The 17,227-nt window shown below is 43.8% G+C and overlaps 1 protein-coding gene across 1 annotated transcript in view; it reads right to left on the bottom strand.

The window, feature by feature from the left end:
* Nucleotides 1-1,378: 1,378 nt before the first annotated feature.
* RGS7 (regulator of G protein signaling 7) overlaps nucleotides 1,379-17,227 on the bottom strand; it is a 256,555-nt gene continuing 240,706 nt past the window's right edge. The window contains exon 17 of the mRNA XM_086743449.1: nucleotides 1,379-1,957. Within this exon, the coding sequence (XP_086599575.1) occupies nucleotides 1,796-1,957 (162 nt within the window). The 3' untranslated portion in view covers nucleotides 1,379-1,795. The remainder of the gene's footprint in view (nucleotides 1,958-17,227) is intronic.

Raw genomic sequence — 17,227 nt, 5'->3', positions numbered from 1 at the left:
TTGCCCGATACTAATAACAGCAGTAAAGCAGCATTTAGTGGCGCTAGAAGTTCTTCACCATAATGAATAAAGTTGGAGCTTGGGATCTTAAGCAGAGTTGTGTTGTAATTTCTAGCTCTGAGGAATGCTCCTTCTCACCTTTACAGGTCCATCTCCTTTGCCACTTACCTCTTCCAAAACTGTGAGGCTTCAGGACTCCTTTGGCAGCAAGAAGCACGGGCATCTTTGCATCCTTTCAGGATGGAAGAGCTAGACTCAAAAGAAACATTTTGTATGTGCATGTGTGTGCTTAAGTGAAAAGACTTAAGCAAGCTCCATGAGCAGAGTGGCAGACCTGGTCCTGCAGATGCGGTTAGTGCCCGTGTGACAGAATGGGCTCCCATCCCAGTGTCGACGGGCAACCACCACTCCCATTTTGAGACCAAAAATGTGCTGCAAAAGACTTGGTAGACTCAGACCCAAACTTAGAAATGCTACTAATACATTCCCACTTCATTTTAGTCTCTCCCCTCTCCTCACTTGCCTCCTATTCTTCTTGTTGAGCCCGAATATCAACAGTTAACAGAGGCACTTGGTGTGGTGCAACATGTAAAGTGAATTGGCAACAGTATAAGTCTGAAATTCAGGTATGTGGAGATATATTTAAAGAGAGAAAACGACTTCAATATATTTGAGTTGCAACTGGTACATGAGTGCATGGGGAAGAAAAAATATTTTTAACTCATCTTACCAGACTCCCACTCCTGAAGCCAGCTGTGCTGGCAACAAGATGGTAAATGTCGGCCAGGGGCTGCAGGTTGTGTTCAAGTCTATTGGGACCACCCAGGAAATAAAAATCACTATTCCTGTGATGACGTAAGATATAATTTGTGTTATCTGCTTGGTAATATTCATGTGTCCTTGATCGGTACTACAGAGAGAGAGCAGGTGCAGTGAACAGGCTATTGTAGAGTACATGCCAACTGTAGGCCAAGTAAGCATTTGCCTTTCCAGGCCAGGCATATTCCAATAGCCAAAGCAACCAGAAAGAGGTCATCTGACCTTTTAAAATCAATAGCATCACTGTCCCCATGTCTTCCTGAGGACAAAGAGTATTTATAAAAACAGATTTTGCTGGATCATATTGAACAGTTCAGTTTACTTTTTGGTATCAATATGTGTGTGTATATATATAAATTAAAAATAATTCAATCAACATTTTATCAAATTTTGGTCTCATCTGACCTGACAATTTCCATTCTAAAAGACCTGTATTTTTGGTATAATTCTCATTAGAGTATCATTTTCTGAACACAAAAGCTTCAAAAGGTTTAAACTGTTTTTGCCACTGTCCTATATCCAATAGAAGAAATATATTTTTACTGCAGAGGAAAATGACTTGTTTCGTGCTTCTCACATATTATCTTTATTAAACATTTGGACAGATAAGCATCCATTTATTATATAAATAATCTATGGCTTCTTAGTTTGCAAATGCTGGTTGAAAGTTCACGAGAGCAGGCTTTTCTGTGAACTTTCTGTATTTATAAGTTCAGTCACTGCAATAAATCCTGAGACTATGGCCTGCTTAGCAGCATTTTGCACTGTACCCCAATGGCTAAAACAGGGAAGCTAGGAGCTCTGTATCTGAATATTTCAAAACCTCTGAGCAGCTTGATTGGAGTTTGATTGTCTTCTTAAGTAATGCAAGTTGTTCTGAAGAGAACGTATAAGCACAATTATCTGATAGTCAAATCCTTGGTAGCTAACATACAAAGCTCCACTACCACTAACAGAAGTTTCATTTGAGCAAAGCTTATTGAAGCATTTTGTAGTCACTAGAAAAAAAGTGTTCTTTGTGCGTGCTGTAGTTCAGAGCTGTAAGGTCTTTGTGAATGGTTACTCTCAAAGCGCTACAGAAGTTCCCCGGTTCAAGGTGGCTCCTGGCTCCTCGGAAAAATGAATGTGGGGTTCCAGCCTGGGAGGAGAGAAATAAGTGAAAAAGGAGCATCCTTGGACTAGGCAGGACAGGTCTGCCTAGAGTAGCTCTGCAGCTGGGACCAGTCAGTGCTAAGCTGGTTCAGGAGGAAGAAAGGTGAGTGCTGACCCAGTAAACACAACAAGTATCCAAAGTCTCAATCACAGTAAAAGCTCCTCCAGCCCTTTTTGTCAGAGGAAAAGGATTTTCAGATTACAAAACCAGGAGTCGCCATGTGGTCATCTAACCACATAATTTAGGACATAGAACATCCTTGAAATTGATCCAGTCTAAACTTGGGTACGTCTTTTAGATTAAAAAAAACCAACAACATCTATTCTCGATTTAAAAATTACTAATGGTGGAAAAGCCACAATAACCTATTGCAATCCACACCAGTAGCTAAGTATTTCACTGGCAAAATGCGTAGCCCTTTCCTCCTGCACATTTGTCCAACTCCAGCCACCAGATCTTTTTATATCTTTATTTGCTAGATTGGAAGAGCGTTAGTCCTGAAGTAAATACTTACTGTCTGTAACCGGTAATCCTTTGACCTTTTCTTGATACGCTCAAAAGATGCGTACCTAAAACTTCTACCAGAAGGTGCTTTCCAGCCTTCTGGTTTCTCTCAGAGCTGCTGCCCGGAGCGTCTCTGGTTTTCAGGCAGCCTTCAGGAGTGCCTGAAGCAAACATCATGCTTCAGTGCTCAACACACGTATGGAGGACATAAGGCCTCCCTGTCAAAAAATGCATATTCCCAGAGCTCACATCAGTTTTTGACCAGTTTTACTCCTGGAATTTAGGTTCAGCTAACGCCCAGGACACAACCCAGCGTGTCCTGTTTAAGCTCACTGCTCCCCAGCAGTTCTGCCACTGGCGAGCACAGCACCTTGTTTCTCTGCCTCTGACTTCACTTTTGCCTACTGGACAAATGACTGTTGCTCAGTCCATCAAATGACCGAGCACTTCAGATTTTTTCCTCTAGAGCTCCTTTAACCCTCATTTTTTACCTTCATCTTTGTAACATCCACTGGTGTTTCAAGTGATGGTTTTATTCTCTTACCGACCCTTAATACTGCCGCTGTTACTAACAGTAAAATTAGTACTGCATTTTTGCAGGATACTATCAGAAATAAAGCTGCTCCTCGACGAACTGCTCGAGTGCAGAAACGTTAACTAGTATCATCGTTATTCTGTGTAGCTGCATTTCCCTGAAGTCACACTTTATTACTCACTTCGTGTCTAAGACACTATATAGAGCTACCCAGCTGCATTTTCAGCTCAGAGAGGTCTCTCTCCAGAGACATAAGGAAGGTTGGCAAGTAGAAGTCATTTTCTCTGTTTCCATCATGCTTTTCAGGTGACAGTGCCAAAGTTATTCATTAATTAATCAGCTTCATGAACTAACTGAAATAATATATTCTGCATGTACTAATTGAAACAACATACTTTATGTAGATGAAATGAAAGCCACGACAAAGATAAATAAAAGTTTCACAAGAATGTAGTGACAGACCATGAAGTGGACCCTGGGAGAAACAGGGAAACAAGTCTCTGGTGCTTTGCTTTATTCATAAAGGCAAATTCACCCTCTTTCTTTCTAAAACTGGTTCATACTCAATCTTGGTGCCACGTGTCAACTCCACCTCTTTTCCCTCTTTCAAATGCTGAGCATCTTTTGGTATGTTTGAGAAGCCTCTGTTAAACAATTCCCACCAGAGCGCCAATGTATCATGTAGAAAAAAACTCTCATAGCTCTTCTTCCACATGGACTTCTGCAAAAATAACCAGCTACAAATAAGCAGGGATGCATACTTTCCATGATTCATGCTGCAGCACTCGCCGTAGACTGTGGGGCTGTTGTACACAATCTGAGTTTTCACAGAAAAAAAAACGTTACCAGGCAGTCTGATGGTGAGGGAAGCCATCCCAAACAGGAACTGAAAATGAATCAAGTCGGAATGACTCAGATTGTTTTTCTGATTCTGCAGAGAGACAATCTGAGATAATAGCTGGGTTATGTGAACTATTGCTATAATTTATTACAATAAAAATTCAAAATACAATGACTTATAGTCATACTACTGTTACGAGTTGTGCTTTTATTTTTACTGTGTGTATCATGAACATTGTAATGCTTGTATTTCTAGACTGTCCAAGTGAATAAACACATAGAAATATATTTCTAAAAGTCTTCTGTATGCTTTGTAGGCAATATGCAAAGTTTTATCCTAAAAAAAACCATATCAATATCCCTTTTGTAGGCTCAGGGAAGTACCTTCTGATAAGGCAACAGCACTGTCACAGCAGGACTGAGTTACAGAGGTAGGCAGCCAGACTTAGGACACCAAGGAATTAATAATACAACTGTTAAATGTTGAAGCTTGAAGCTTATGACAAAACAAGATCTCCTTTCCAGATGGTGTAAGAAAAGAACGACTGGGAAAAACAAGCCTGAATCTTTGCTTAAATATATGAATTAGATTTGTGCTGCTTTTGATACAAAGAAATAAAGAAACCCAGGCTACTTCTGTTTCACAACATGGAATTACTGCCCAGGTATTGTAGCTAACGTAGTGTAGGCAGCATGAAGTATCAGTGCAGCTAAAGGACATCTCAGATGTTTGCGTGTTATACAGGCAGGTTAAGTAAATTATTTTAATTTAACCAACCAGATCCCATGACTCAAGGTGAGAAAAATTCTTCTTTAGTGCTTGAGAACTACGACAGTGCTGTACTTCCTCCTCTGCCAGAAAGCTGTTCCCAATCAAAACTATATTTATCCATTATTTACCAGTTTAGTCAACTGAGGACAAGTTGTTCTGAAAATATTTGTTTAAATCAGCCAGCCAGGCAACAAGAAGAATAAGGAGAAGAAACAAACAAAAAAAAACCCAACAGAAACGCGTCTAAAATTCCAGGGAAAACCTTTCTGTTGACTTTATCAGGATCTGGCCAAGATCTGCAGTCAACAGATGAGAATAATGTCTATTAAAGTAAGGGAAAGAGAATAGAAACTCTGAAGAAAGAAAAGAGAGATAAAAATGGAGGGAATGAAAATCGAGAAAGTAAAGTAAAAGATGTGTGACCGCTGATTTTAATGGATAGAGACGTCAGGCATTGGCCTTGTCTGAAGATTTTCCTGAATGGGTGCTAGAGCCACAGGATGGGTTCAGTATGGCTGGGATATTGAAATAGCTGGAAAATTTGGAGAGATTATTCATATCTGAAGCTTTGGGAAGCATCTGGGTAGTAAGGGAAAGATTTGTCTTTCATTCCAAATTAAGTTCAGTTTGGAAATGATTGAGGAATTTTTGTTACAAAATTGTATTTGGGGTCCTCCCTCTGGAAGAATATTTTAATTTATAATTCTTACCCTGACAAAATTATTTTAGTAGGGCACAAGGAGTGCAACAGGTATGTATCAGTAATGACCATGAAAGGACAAACACTGCACAGGCAGAGGAACCCACAGGACAGACTCTAAGTTTAACCACAAAGAAATCCAAACATGTTAAGAAATGTGACTGAAATGAAGTGACTAGCAAATCCTCCAAAAAGCAGTCTTTGTGAGGAGAGTAAATGTGGAAGGCATATTGTCTTCTTAATCCATAAGAGACTGACATGTCTTTTGAAGAAGGAACTACAATTCCTTCTAAACTATGAAGCTTTGACGGGAGACCAGGCACAGATTTACCAGCCAGGGAAAAAGGTCCTTTAGTCACTTTCCTCTCGCCCCAGACAGACCTCCTCGCACTGCTCCCTTGGCTGTTTTTTAAACAAAAACATCCAAATATGTAGCTAGTAGAGAGATGGGTGGATGACCAATAGATGGGTAGATAGTAGACAGAGACCACTTGTTTTTTTCTCCCACAGTTTTCCGGTTTGTGACGCAGTAGCTTTATTTACATTATCACGTCTCCCCATTGATGATCTATCCTTCCTGAGTCAGCTTCCAGTGCAGTGAATGGTTTCCATTTTTAATTTACCATACATAGGTAATTATAATTTTCCATGTGGACGTGGGCAAAGAGCTTGCAGTCTTGACAACCATTTTATAAACGATGGAAGCACATGCTGTCGATGCTCCAACTAGTAGAAGAACACAGGCCTCCAAACCCTTTTAGGATTTACAACATAAGATGACCTTTTAGCCCAGTCTTACAGACATGAATAAAGGCAGAGATGACCCAGCACACAGTCAATACGTGTGATATGGTCCAGATCCAATTTTTCATGGCTACCACTTTCCTGCAGCACATTCAAGCACCAGCGTCCTTGTGAGCTGCAGCATCCTCCTCACTTTTGGGTGCTTGTCCATATTGTGGTGTGACTCCTCCAAGGCCCCCACACTGCTACCAATGCCATTCTCAGGCCCCACCACACATACAGACACCACAGTCCAATTTTCCAGGTGAGCAGTGTATTGGTCTTTCTCCCTCTATGGACATACAAAGAGATTCTTTGGACAAAACCAAGGAATAATCTTGCCAGAAGTTCTCCAAATTCTTGGGGAATGCGATATGGAGAGTCCAAATGACATAAGCCACCTTTGATGATGGATATACTGTCACAAAGTTGTTTCTTTTCCTAGTGTGGAGCTGAATTTGCTAGCACGCTACACCATTACCTGCCAAGTAGCAAAAGACCCATATGGAATTGCACAAAAAGTCACACAAACCCTTAGTAGCAAGGGGAAAGAGTAGTCAGTAGCAATCTCCCAAACAGTTATGCTTCAAAAGCATTAGCCTGTAGCAGTCACAGTAATGTTCAAAACCCCAGTAGCTTCCTCCTTGTGATCAGATCTTCCTCTCTCCATCAGCAGCTGAGACAGGTTTTGAGCCAGCAATGTTTCCACACAAATTAGTACCAGTAGAAATAAGAATAATAACAACAACAACAATAATAATAACACTAGCATTAATGCCTGCACCTCCCCACCACTGCTCCACATGGAAGGCTTTGTAAAAGAGTTTTCCAGCAGAGCTGTGCCGTTGCACAGACAGTTGGCAGATGCAGAGCACATCTGTTTCAAAGGACATGCCGTCAGCAGCGGAGGCACTGCCACATGAAATGCCAGTGTATGAAAAGGCACCAGCAGACTTGCTGCAGGATCCTATGTGGTGGGAACGTTGTCCCTCCTGTGACCAGAGACAGGACTGCCCAGCCTGCACAACAGCAGTTAGCGGTGTGCAGCTTCCATCCTACTGTTCCCGCTCGCCACTCCATACACGCTGCACCACACAGCTCTGCTAATTCACCTCTACAAACCAGGTTGCCAGAGACTAATACAAACTTTTTTTTCCTTGACGGCACAAGTTTTTACATTCCCAAAGAGGAATACACTGCCTCACCATACATTTTCAATTGTCTGTCTATAAAGCTGGTAGGATGGACCAATAAAAATCACTTGGGATGATGAACGGTTTTGATGAAGGGCTCCCAAAACTCAGCTTTGAACTACTGACTAGTGCCTAGTAACTAGTTACAGGGGCCTCTACAGGGCAGCAAGGAGCAAGCCAGAAGCAGGTGTGTTTCCCTGCTCTGAGAGGTGTCCTTCCCTCTCTCAGCTGAATGCAGCACTGCCTCGGGCACTGCCACCTCCGCAGGCCCACAGCACCAGATCATAGAATCACAGAATGGTTTGGGTTGGAAGGGACTTTTAAGGTCACCTAGTCCAACCCCCCTGCAAGGAGCAGGGACATCTCCAACCAGATCAGGTTGCTCAGAGTGTCATCCAATCTGGCCTTGAATGTTTGTAGGGATGGGGCATCTACCACCTCTCTGGGCAACCTGTTCCCATGTTGTAATGGTGTGGACAACAGCAGGGCATGTCCACATTCTTCAGCCCCAGCGGCATCATGCCTGCTGGAGCCCAGCAGCCAGCTCAGCCCAGACCTGTGCTGCACCGTGGTAGCCCTCCTTGCTCCCCTGGGAAGCCAGTGCTGCTCCAAGCAGCGGGAAAACCAGGACAAGATCCCATGTTTTCGGTTTCTGCTGCCTGTCCAGCCACATCGTCAGACTGTCTCATTTCTTTCTAGCAAATGATGTAGACATCAGTGAATTCTCCAGATACGAAAAGACTATCCTTCAACCTGCTACACCACCTCTGACCGTGATCCCCCACCTAGAGCGCAGGCCTTCAAGTTATCCTTCATTTGTTTGTTGGTGTGCTCCCTTAGATCTGCAGATCGCTTTGATTATTGGAACATCTGGAAGCTGTCACACGCTTTTTTTGACCGTGACCATCTGAAATATTACTCAGCAGGACTTGGGGGAAGACACAGTAAGGAAACAAAAACATCCTACTCATAAGAACATGTGGCAGGAATTATCAAATGACACCATCCTAAAGGGGAGTGCTATATATCAGAGCAAAGACAAACTTCCTCTCCAACCCCTAAAACGGAGACAATTGCTTTCCATAACATCCATTCCAGATACAAAAAAAAATTACATATAACTACCTAATATATTTTTCATTAAACATTATGTTATGAAAGTTGTCTGTCTATTACTAATGGAGAAAAGAATTCCTTTCATCCTCTGAGTCTCAAAGATGAAGAGGATCACCTCACATACACGATTCTCCATAGCAAAGCCTCCCCAAAAAGACTCAGTGTCTGAGGTCCTTAGGGTGCGTGGCCCTGGTTCGCCTGCTGTCGTCACAGATTGACCACAGGTTCTGTGGCAAAGCTGGAATGGGATATGCAAAAAAAGATTAAACAGAAAAGGCTGAAATACATAGAGTCAGAGTTTCCCAGCAGTCCCATCACATGGACTAGGGGCTCTGGAGGAGAAAGGCAGTGTAAAATCAATGCAAACGAAACCCATGCATTTGCATACAATATTTCAGCACCCACAAACATCACATAACGACACAGGTGGGAGCTTGTGAAATTCAGGCAGTTTTTAGATTCGGTTTCTCATTCTCACCAAGATACAGACAGCAAGTGAAGTGTGGAGAGACATAAAGACTGCACCATTGCACTTTGGCAGCGGTTACCCAGCAATACTTTAGCCCTAACCAGGAGGCTCCCCCTAAAAGCAGAACTAGGTGGGAGCGCATTTCCTTCTGGCCAGCCTGTTTGCTTACAGATGATGGGACCGAAATCCCACTGCCCTGGATGCAATCGGGGGAACAACCCAGAGCAGTGTTTCCACGCAGGACTGCAAAACCCACCTTCCCTGTGGGCAGGCTGCTGGAAAAGGGCTCTCCCTTGGGGATTCCTCCCAAGGACACGCCCAGGCTTCCTGGGCGCTCACAGTCAAATCTGTGCAACTACCAGTCCTCAGCCTCCACACGTCTCCAGAGTCAAATCAGACCTTGGTGTGCTGGCTTTGCCCTGTGGCTGCCATTGTTTCTTCTTTGTTTGGGATTACTTTTATATTCAGTGGCACAGCCTCCTGATTCTTTCATTATTTAAATCAGTGCCTGTACCTACTGCAGTCAATTCCAGACAAGCCAAATGTATCCTGATAAAACCCCGCCGACCTAGGAAGAATTCCCTGTACGGCAGCGCCATCAGCTTCCCTCTTAACAGAGACGCTCTCCTCTGGTGTAACCGAACAAAAATATTCCCTGTTCTTTTTATGGGGGCATGAAGAAAGCTGGTTTTTTTTTGTTTTTTTTTTTTTTAATAACGGCCACTGTCAGCTGTGCCACGCGTTACCTGTTGACCGCGCGATCAGTAAAGTACGCACTGGTCGCCTCGACCTTCAAGGAGGTGACTCAGCTCGGTGCCAGCCTCAGCGCAGGACGGATCACCCCTCGTCGCCACCTTCGCTTCACCTCCAGCTCCCGCGGCCCTGCTCACCCCATTCCGCATTTCCTCCTCGGGAACCCACGCTCCCACGCAGGGAGAGGCTGCGGGAGAAAGTGAAGGGCGCGCAAGGCGGGCGGCCGCGGCCCTCGCAGCCCAGCGGTCCCGCCTCGGGCCCCTCCCGCCCCCGCGCGCCGCGTGGGCGCTGCCCACTCGGGACACGTGGACTCCTCGCCTCCCCTGGCGCAAAACACCATCGGCGCGCAGCGCGGGCAAGCGCGGCCGGGGGCGGCTGCTGCGCGCACCCACGAGGTGTCACTGCCGCCGCGCCGCCCGCCGCGCACCCGGGACGGCTCCCGGCATCCGGCCCCGCCCCCGACCCCGGCCCCGTCCGCACTGCGGGGAGGGCAGCGCTCCCCGCCCTCGGGGGCTGCGGGGTTGGGGGGGCGGCTGCACCCAGAGGCGCCTGGCGAATCTTTGGGGTGCGAATGTTGGAAGCAAAACTTGCCGGAGCTGCCCGGCCGCTTGTGACATCTCCGCAGCTGAGGGGTTGGGGGAGGAAAATAAAATGGGGTTTTATCGTCTCCTAGGAATATCGGTTCTCAGCGCATAAATCAGCGAGAGGCAGCCAGGAAAGACAAAGAAGAGGCATATGATCACTTCAGAACTATTGGCGGGGGAGGGGGGGGAGAGAATTACAAACTTCTGGTAACACCAAACTAATTTGCTTTACTATAGCAAATTATTTTGACTTCCTTCGTTTCTGATTTTACGCTCTATCTAGATTTCTCAAATAATGGGCTATCATGGATACCAAAAATGTCCCATCCACTAAATTTCTGTAATTAATATTTTTCATATTCAGCATTACACAAGTCAAAGTGAGCAGAACCATTCAGATTACACATTTTTCCAAAATTACAGTTGCAGCAGTATTGTACCACATCAGTGCTGATACGCTGGCCATGCTGGTGCTACCATTTCGGTACCAATAACCAGAAAGTAAAAGGACCCAGGAGAGGGAGTTGTTAGAAGAAGCCATCTCTGCATTACGGGAAGGACCGATGCCGGCTGCTGCAGACGGCTCAGCTCTGACAGAGCGAGAGGACGCAGGCAGCTGCTGCTGCTGCTGCACACACAAGACCTCAAGGCCTCAGTCATGAGGAGCAATGAGCTCCATCCTGGTGCCGGAGCTTTCAGGAACTGGAAAAGGATGCGGCTTCTACAGGCAACAGTAGATTTCTTCACCATGTTGGGCATGTAAAGGCTTTTTCTTCTTGCCTTTCTTTTCTTTTTTTTTTTTAAACATAATGTATTTGGGGCGGCACATTCAAAATCTTTATTTAGATGAAAAATAAAAGCAGCAGGGTCTGCATGGTTTGAAGGGGACATAGATCAAAATTCTCCTGCCTTCTCAGTGCTCAGCCTTTTATTTCCCAGTGCTGAGCCCCAGGTCAGGTAGTGCCACCAAACACCTGCATGTCCTGTCGTGTCTCACTCCCCTTCTGCTTTGCTGGTCACAGCATTAAACACACAGAGTCGGAGGTCGGCAGCCATCTGTGAGCGCTCTCAGGATATGGAAAGTTAAGTGATAGCCATAATGAGAGGCTGATGCTGGGCACTGATGTCACTATCCTGGCTGCTTTTTTACGGTCTTTATTTCCTTTCTCTCTTTCTCTCGTCTTTTATTCCTCAAGGTCTTCTGGCTTCCAAACCCTTCTTTTTTTTTTTTTTTCTCATTAATAAACACAAAGTGATCAAGGCCACTCTTTCCAGTCTGTGTCACTGGTGGAAAGAAGTTGCCTTCAAAAGCTTTCTAGAGACAAAAATCCATTCCCAGTATGTGGTGTGGTCTGGGGCGGGAGGAGTGGCAGGAGGAGTCCAAACCATCTTTCAAAAAAATCTCAACCCCACCTTACTATACCAAAAAGGTGCCACAACTGGCATCCAGCTAGCAAGCACAATCGTCCCTGCTGAGCAAAGGGTAACTATGCTTGAAAGTCAGTCTCACAGGTTTCACATCTCTCATTTCAGTAGAAGTGTGCTGGGGGTTTGGGGCAGGAAGAAAGAGTGGAAGATGCCCACAGAGGCACGGAAAGGTCAGCAGATGCTCAGCGCTCCTTGCAGATGGGAATCCTGGAGCGCAGTTTTAACACGGCAATGAGATTCAGGCAGAGCGTAGAAGTCAATTTGTTTGTTATTCCAGTCAGCTCTGACCAACATATCTAAATGTATGATCTAGAAATATCTAAAATTCATGATCTTCCACTGGGGTTTTTTTGGGGTTTTGATTTTGTTGGGTTTTTTTCCCCAATAAAATGGGAATGAATGTCTATATGTCAATAATGTACAAATATACAGGAAAAGTAGATGATATGGGTCTGTATGACAGGAATTGCACTGGGAAGAAGCCCTTTGGAACAAAATGAAAGTCTGGCATTTCAAGTGTTCTCATTACTGGCAGAAAATAAATACACCAGTGAAAATCCCCCCTGCACACAAATGCACTGGTGGGAGAGCAGCTACAGTTACTCCCTGATGCCTGGGCTTTGCAACAGCGACAGAAAAGGATGAGGAAAACAACTGAGAAGGAAAGAAAGAGAAGAGAGATTAGGCCTCTCTGCCCTCCTGCCATACCCTGGGATACCAGAGGAGCTTTTGAATGGATACTTTAACCCCGCTGCCAGTCAAACTAATGCTTTTCTGAAGAGAGCGGCTGATTGATGGACAGAGGAGCTTAGGGAATTACCATAGGTGTTTAAAAATCATAGAATCGTAGAATCTTTAAGGTTGAAAAGACATCCAAGATCATGAAGTCCAATCATCAGCCTAACACCACCATGTCTACTAAACCATGTCCCAAAATGCCACGTCTACACGTTCTTTGAACACCTCCAGGGATGGTGACTCCACCACTTCCTTGGGCAGCCTGTTCCGATGCTTGGCCACTCTTCCAGTAAAGACATTTTCCTAATACCCAATCTAAACCTCCCCTGCCACAACTTGAGGCCATTTCCTCTCATTCTATCACTAGTTATTTGGGAGAAGAGACCAACACTTGCCTCCCTACAAACTCCTTTCAGGTAGCTGTAGAGAGCAATGAGGTCTCCCCTGAGCCTCCTCTTTTCCAGACTAAACAATCCCAGTTCCCTCAGCCACTCCTCATAAGACTTGTGCTCCAGACCCCTCACCAGCTTCATTGCTTTTCTCTGGACACGCTCCAGCAACTCAACGTCCTTGTACTGAGGGGCCCAAAACTGGACACAATATTTGAGGTGCAAATGCCTTTGTGTGGTTATGTCTGAATCCCCATAAAAATCTCAAAAAGAGAGGACTTCGGGCAGCAGTGGCTGGAGGAGGAGTGGAGAGTAAATGGGGCAGGGGAAAGGCTGGCACCCAGAGGTAGGACGGTCCCCTGAGATCAGGTCATGGTCAGAGGCATGTTCTGCATCAGCCCTGGCCCTAGCGCTGGCCTGCCTTTCCTTTAATGCTTTCTGTTTGGATTTTTTTTTTTCTTGCAGTTTCTTTCAATTCCAAGAAAGGTAAAACAGAGGAGATAAGTGTAAAGAGCGTTAGTGGGCACCGTAGGAATGTAGAGGAGGGATCAATGAAGCGAGGATCAGAGGAACAAAGGAACATAAAAGATAGAGAAACCTAAAAAAGATGTTACTGGGGGGGGGAGGGGGTGAGAAGAAAGGCTGTCTGAAAGAAAAGATGAGCAGTATAAAGAACAGTGCATCAGAAGAGATGAACTTAAAAAAGGTCATAGATTTCAGGTTATACATTCCTCCCAACAAAAAGGTGCGAAAGTAAGTTACATTAAATATGCCATCACCACACATCTTTCAAAAAGGAAAGGGGGAAAGGAGTAAAGAGGTGGACAGAAAAATTATATGAATAATGAAATGCTTAATTTATGTGATACAGATGCGGAAGAAGCTGCCACAAAGGTAAGAGGAAGGGTGGTAAATAGCATCTCTTTTGAAAGTTGACGTCTGTGATGAGTCTAATGAGATATTTCAAAATCTAGCCAAAGCAGAGAAAGAGACAATGAAAGTGAATGCAGCAGAATATATTTTGGGAGCGAAGAAAAAGTACAATAAAAATTGTGCAAATGCCACTAACAAGGTAACATTTACCATTGCATCTTAATATTGTTTGATATTACCTTCCATGTCCACACTTGTAAATAAGGACTATCATCTACCATTTGAGCAGGTTCTTAGGGTTTCTCGTCATGGCAATTTCTCTTAACAATTTACACACACAGATCCCTTATGGCTAATATGATGACGGTACTCACTCTCATTCATGCGTTTGTGTTAATGCAGCAGGCCAACAGATTCCTCACACTCACCCACACGTAAACATACTAGCAGGTAAGATAGTATTTCACAGTTAGAATAAAAAATGAAAAGTGACCTTGGTGAAAGAGAAAGATGATCTGAAAAGCAAGGATACTCCTCAATGGACAACTGAAGATGCCTCACTGGCCCAAGAAGTGTCAGCTACACACAAAGGGGAACAACCAGCCGCATTTTACTGCAAAGAATCTGGGCATCACCGTGCCACATAAGCTGGCATGATTCAGTAGTGGCCATCTACTGCAAAAAAGGCAAGCCCCGTAGTTGCGTGTACAGGCAGAAGTAGAACAGTAATCCTCTGCTCTCCTCCCGTAAAACCTGGGTGGGAGCCCTGCAGCCCGCTCTGGGCACTGTCCTCCAAGAAAGCTGTAACACCCCCCAGCCCGGAGGGGAGCAAGGCAGTCACCCAGCACTTCAGAAAACACGAGTAAGAAAACCAAAGGAGGTTGTAACGTTGCAATGGCCATTTACCTATTTGAACAAAAAGGCAGGGAACATTTTCTTATAGTGATTGTAGCAGCCTGGTAAAAAAACCAGCCAACCAACCAAACAAACAAAAAAAAACCAACGATAAATGGAATCAAAGAAGATTTAGTTTAGATATCAGGAAAAAAAACCCCCACTTTATAGTGGCAGAGCTAATGACTGTCTGGAGAGACTCTACAGTCCTCAAGCTGATGTCTGCACAAACAAAACCCTTTTATTTGTACACATGTCACTTGAGGACTCCACAGTCCAGAACAGCATGAGGAGAGGGAGCCCAGCCTCAGAGAGATTGTCCTCTCTTCCCCTCCACCTCTTTGATATTGAGACTTCTGCCTGTCTTCAACTCACAGGAGACGAAAGCATTAATGTGTTCAGCCTAGTCAGATCAAAAGGCAGATTGGCGTGATTCACAACCACTTAGTAACTTGCTTAAATGAATTGTGGACAAAGAATATGTTCAAAGAAATTGATGATAATTTCCCTTGAACATCTTGGGACTGAAACCTTATTTTACGTAGGTCCCTATAGCTATTAATTTTCTTTTAGCAAAATTCCTGGTTTATGCACTTAATAAGTCCAGTGGTGTTAGTTCTATGTGTGACATCTCTAGCTAGAAAGGAAATGAAAAAGATGGTAATTTTAAAATCTAAATTCAAACAGCTGTTAATCACTTGGCATAAAGATAAATTAATTGAAGAGCCACATACAAATCACTGGTGACTCCCAACTCCCCATTCCAGTTACTTAAAGAGAAGAGTTTTCTCTCACTTTAATTGTCTGCTTTGGCTTTCATTTCTTTTTAAAATAAATAATCAAATATCCTAAATGCATTTCTATAGATCTTGTTTTCTGGAACTGGTTTTTGCCTTCCTATTTGTTATTTCTTGGAGCAGTATTTGGCTCCAAGTATTTCAAACAATTTTAGGGGTGCAATCTGAAAAAGGCAGTTCTCTATATTTGGTATTAATTGCTTTCTAGCTGAAAAAAATGTCATTGTTGGGTTTTAAAGGGCCAGCCACTGTTGGTCTTGTCCAACTTTTTGAGTTTTGATTCCAACTCTGCACAGCTGTGGCCAACAGGCTGGCGATCCACCAGCTGCATTCAGCCTCTCTTGATCCCAATTACTCAGTTCCCCAGTTCTCCTCCTTTGTCAGTTCCATTCTGATCACCACAATTAATTCCCATTTCTCAGTCCTGTGTTCACCTCCATCTCATTAATTTTTGGCCAGTCTCCACTACTGTTTCAGCTCAGTATTTTGCAATTTCTCTTGTCACTGTTTAAGGCCGCCTTCTTCTCGCTTTGTTTCTGTAGGGTTGAAGGGCAGTTTTTAGTTGCAACTTATGGAAGAATGAGTGAATGTTTTGCTGTTCTCAGGTAGGTGCTAGGGAAGCTCCTGTCTCTCCCACTGTCCATTTTCCTTCCCAGACTGGTCCCATCTTCTGAGGGTGGAGCAGCACTTCTTTCTCTTGCAGGCTTAAGAGCTGTTTTATGCACAAGGATGCATAAGAAAAGAGACTGATGAACCCCAGCTCTCAGACTCAAGATCCCAGCTCCAAGTGGTCATTTTATGAATATTATAATTAATATACCCCAGTGGAAGGTGTTTTCAGCTTCCTGGGAGAAGCCAGGAGGCACTGATTGATGCCTTTTCTCCAAGAGACAAGAAATGTTGTCCCTTCAGTTTAGTTTTTTTCTCAGTTCTTTTTCACTCAGCAGACTCGTGGCCACATGGAAATTCCTAATGGGTATGTTGTTGTGTAACCAAAGTCATAGCTGAACTGGTTGGTGGTTGTATGGATATGCCTTAATCTGAGGTAATCTTAATTCTTGGAAGTGGATCTTCATTTGAATTTGGAAACAAACATTTCTCTTTTCTCCGTGCGGAAGTAAAAGGAAGTTTGCGCCTACTTGGAATTTCCATTCTCAGTATTGCAACACTGGCAGATGACAGTGATCGGGTGACGTATCAAAAGATCACAAGCAAGCCCTTTAGAAATCAACCAGTTGTAGAATAAATTTTATTTGGCCTATTTGGGCCATATTCACTCATGTGTAACAGTGGAGTTGCATCACTTGAAACTATGCTCAGATAAAACCCTGATACAGCTCCCTGACTTCTTTGAAATCCTTATTAGTAATATATATTTTTACTTTTACAGACATTGTGTTAAATCCTGTGCAAATACAGGAAAATACATCCTTTCAATAGAGACTTCATATTTATTGAAAGGAAAGAACTAGAATAAGTACAAGATGGGTTCAGGAATACAAATGCTCTACTCCATGGTTTGTTGGGTTTTTTTCAGCCAGTTGGTGTTGCAAAGTGATTTTGAGGAAAAAAAAAAAGTCTTCAGGTAAAGTTACATGAAATACCTAATGCATGAATTTGAAACATTAGTTATTAGAAGGAAGTGATTCTTCAAAGCAGGCACAGGTATCTAATTAGTTAACTCCTAAGGCAAAGCAGGCAATATACCAGCTGATGCAATTGGTGGCAGCAGGAGTTTGGAAATAAATATCTCCATTTGGCACCGTGAAATGAAACAGAGCTCAAATTTCTGTGGATTGCCTGGCCCCAAGTTCATGCCTCAGAGCTCGCATTTCTGTGGTAAAGGAAAATTAAATCTCAGAGTTTAAGATCTGGGGTTCAATGTGG

The sequence above is a fragment of the Chlamydotis macqueenii genome, chromosome 3, assembly GCF_036417535.1.
Source record: "Chlamydotis macqueenii isolate bChlMac1 chromosome 3, bChlMac1.mat, whole genome shotgun sequence".
Taxonomy (NCBI): Eukaryota; Metazoa; Chordata; class Aves; order Otidiformes; family Otididae; genus Chlamydotis; species Chlamydotis macqueenii.
The sequence above is the reverse complement of the archived record's forward strand: the minus strand, read 5'-3'. Positions and strand labels throughout refer to the sequence as shown.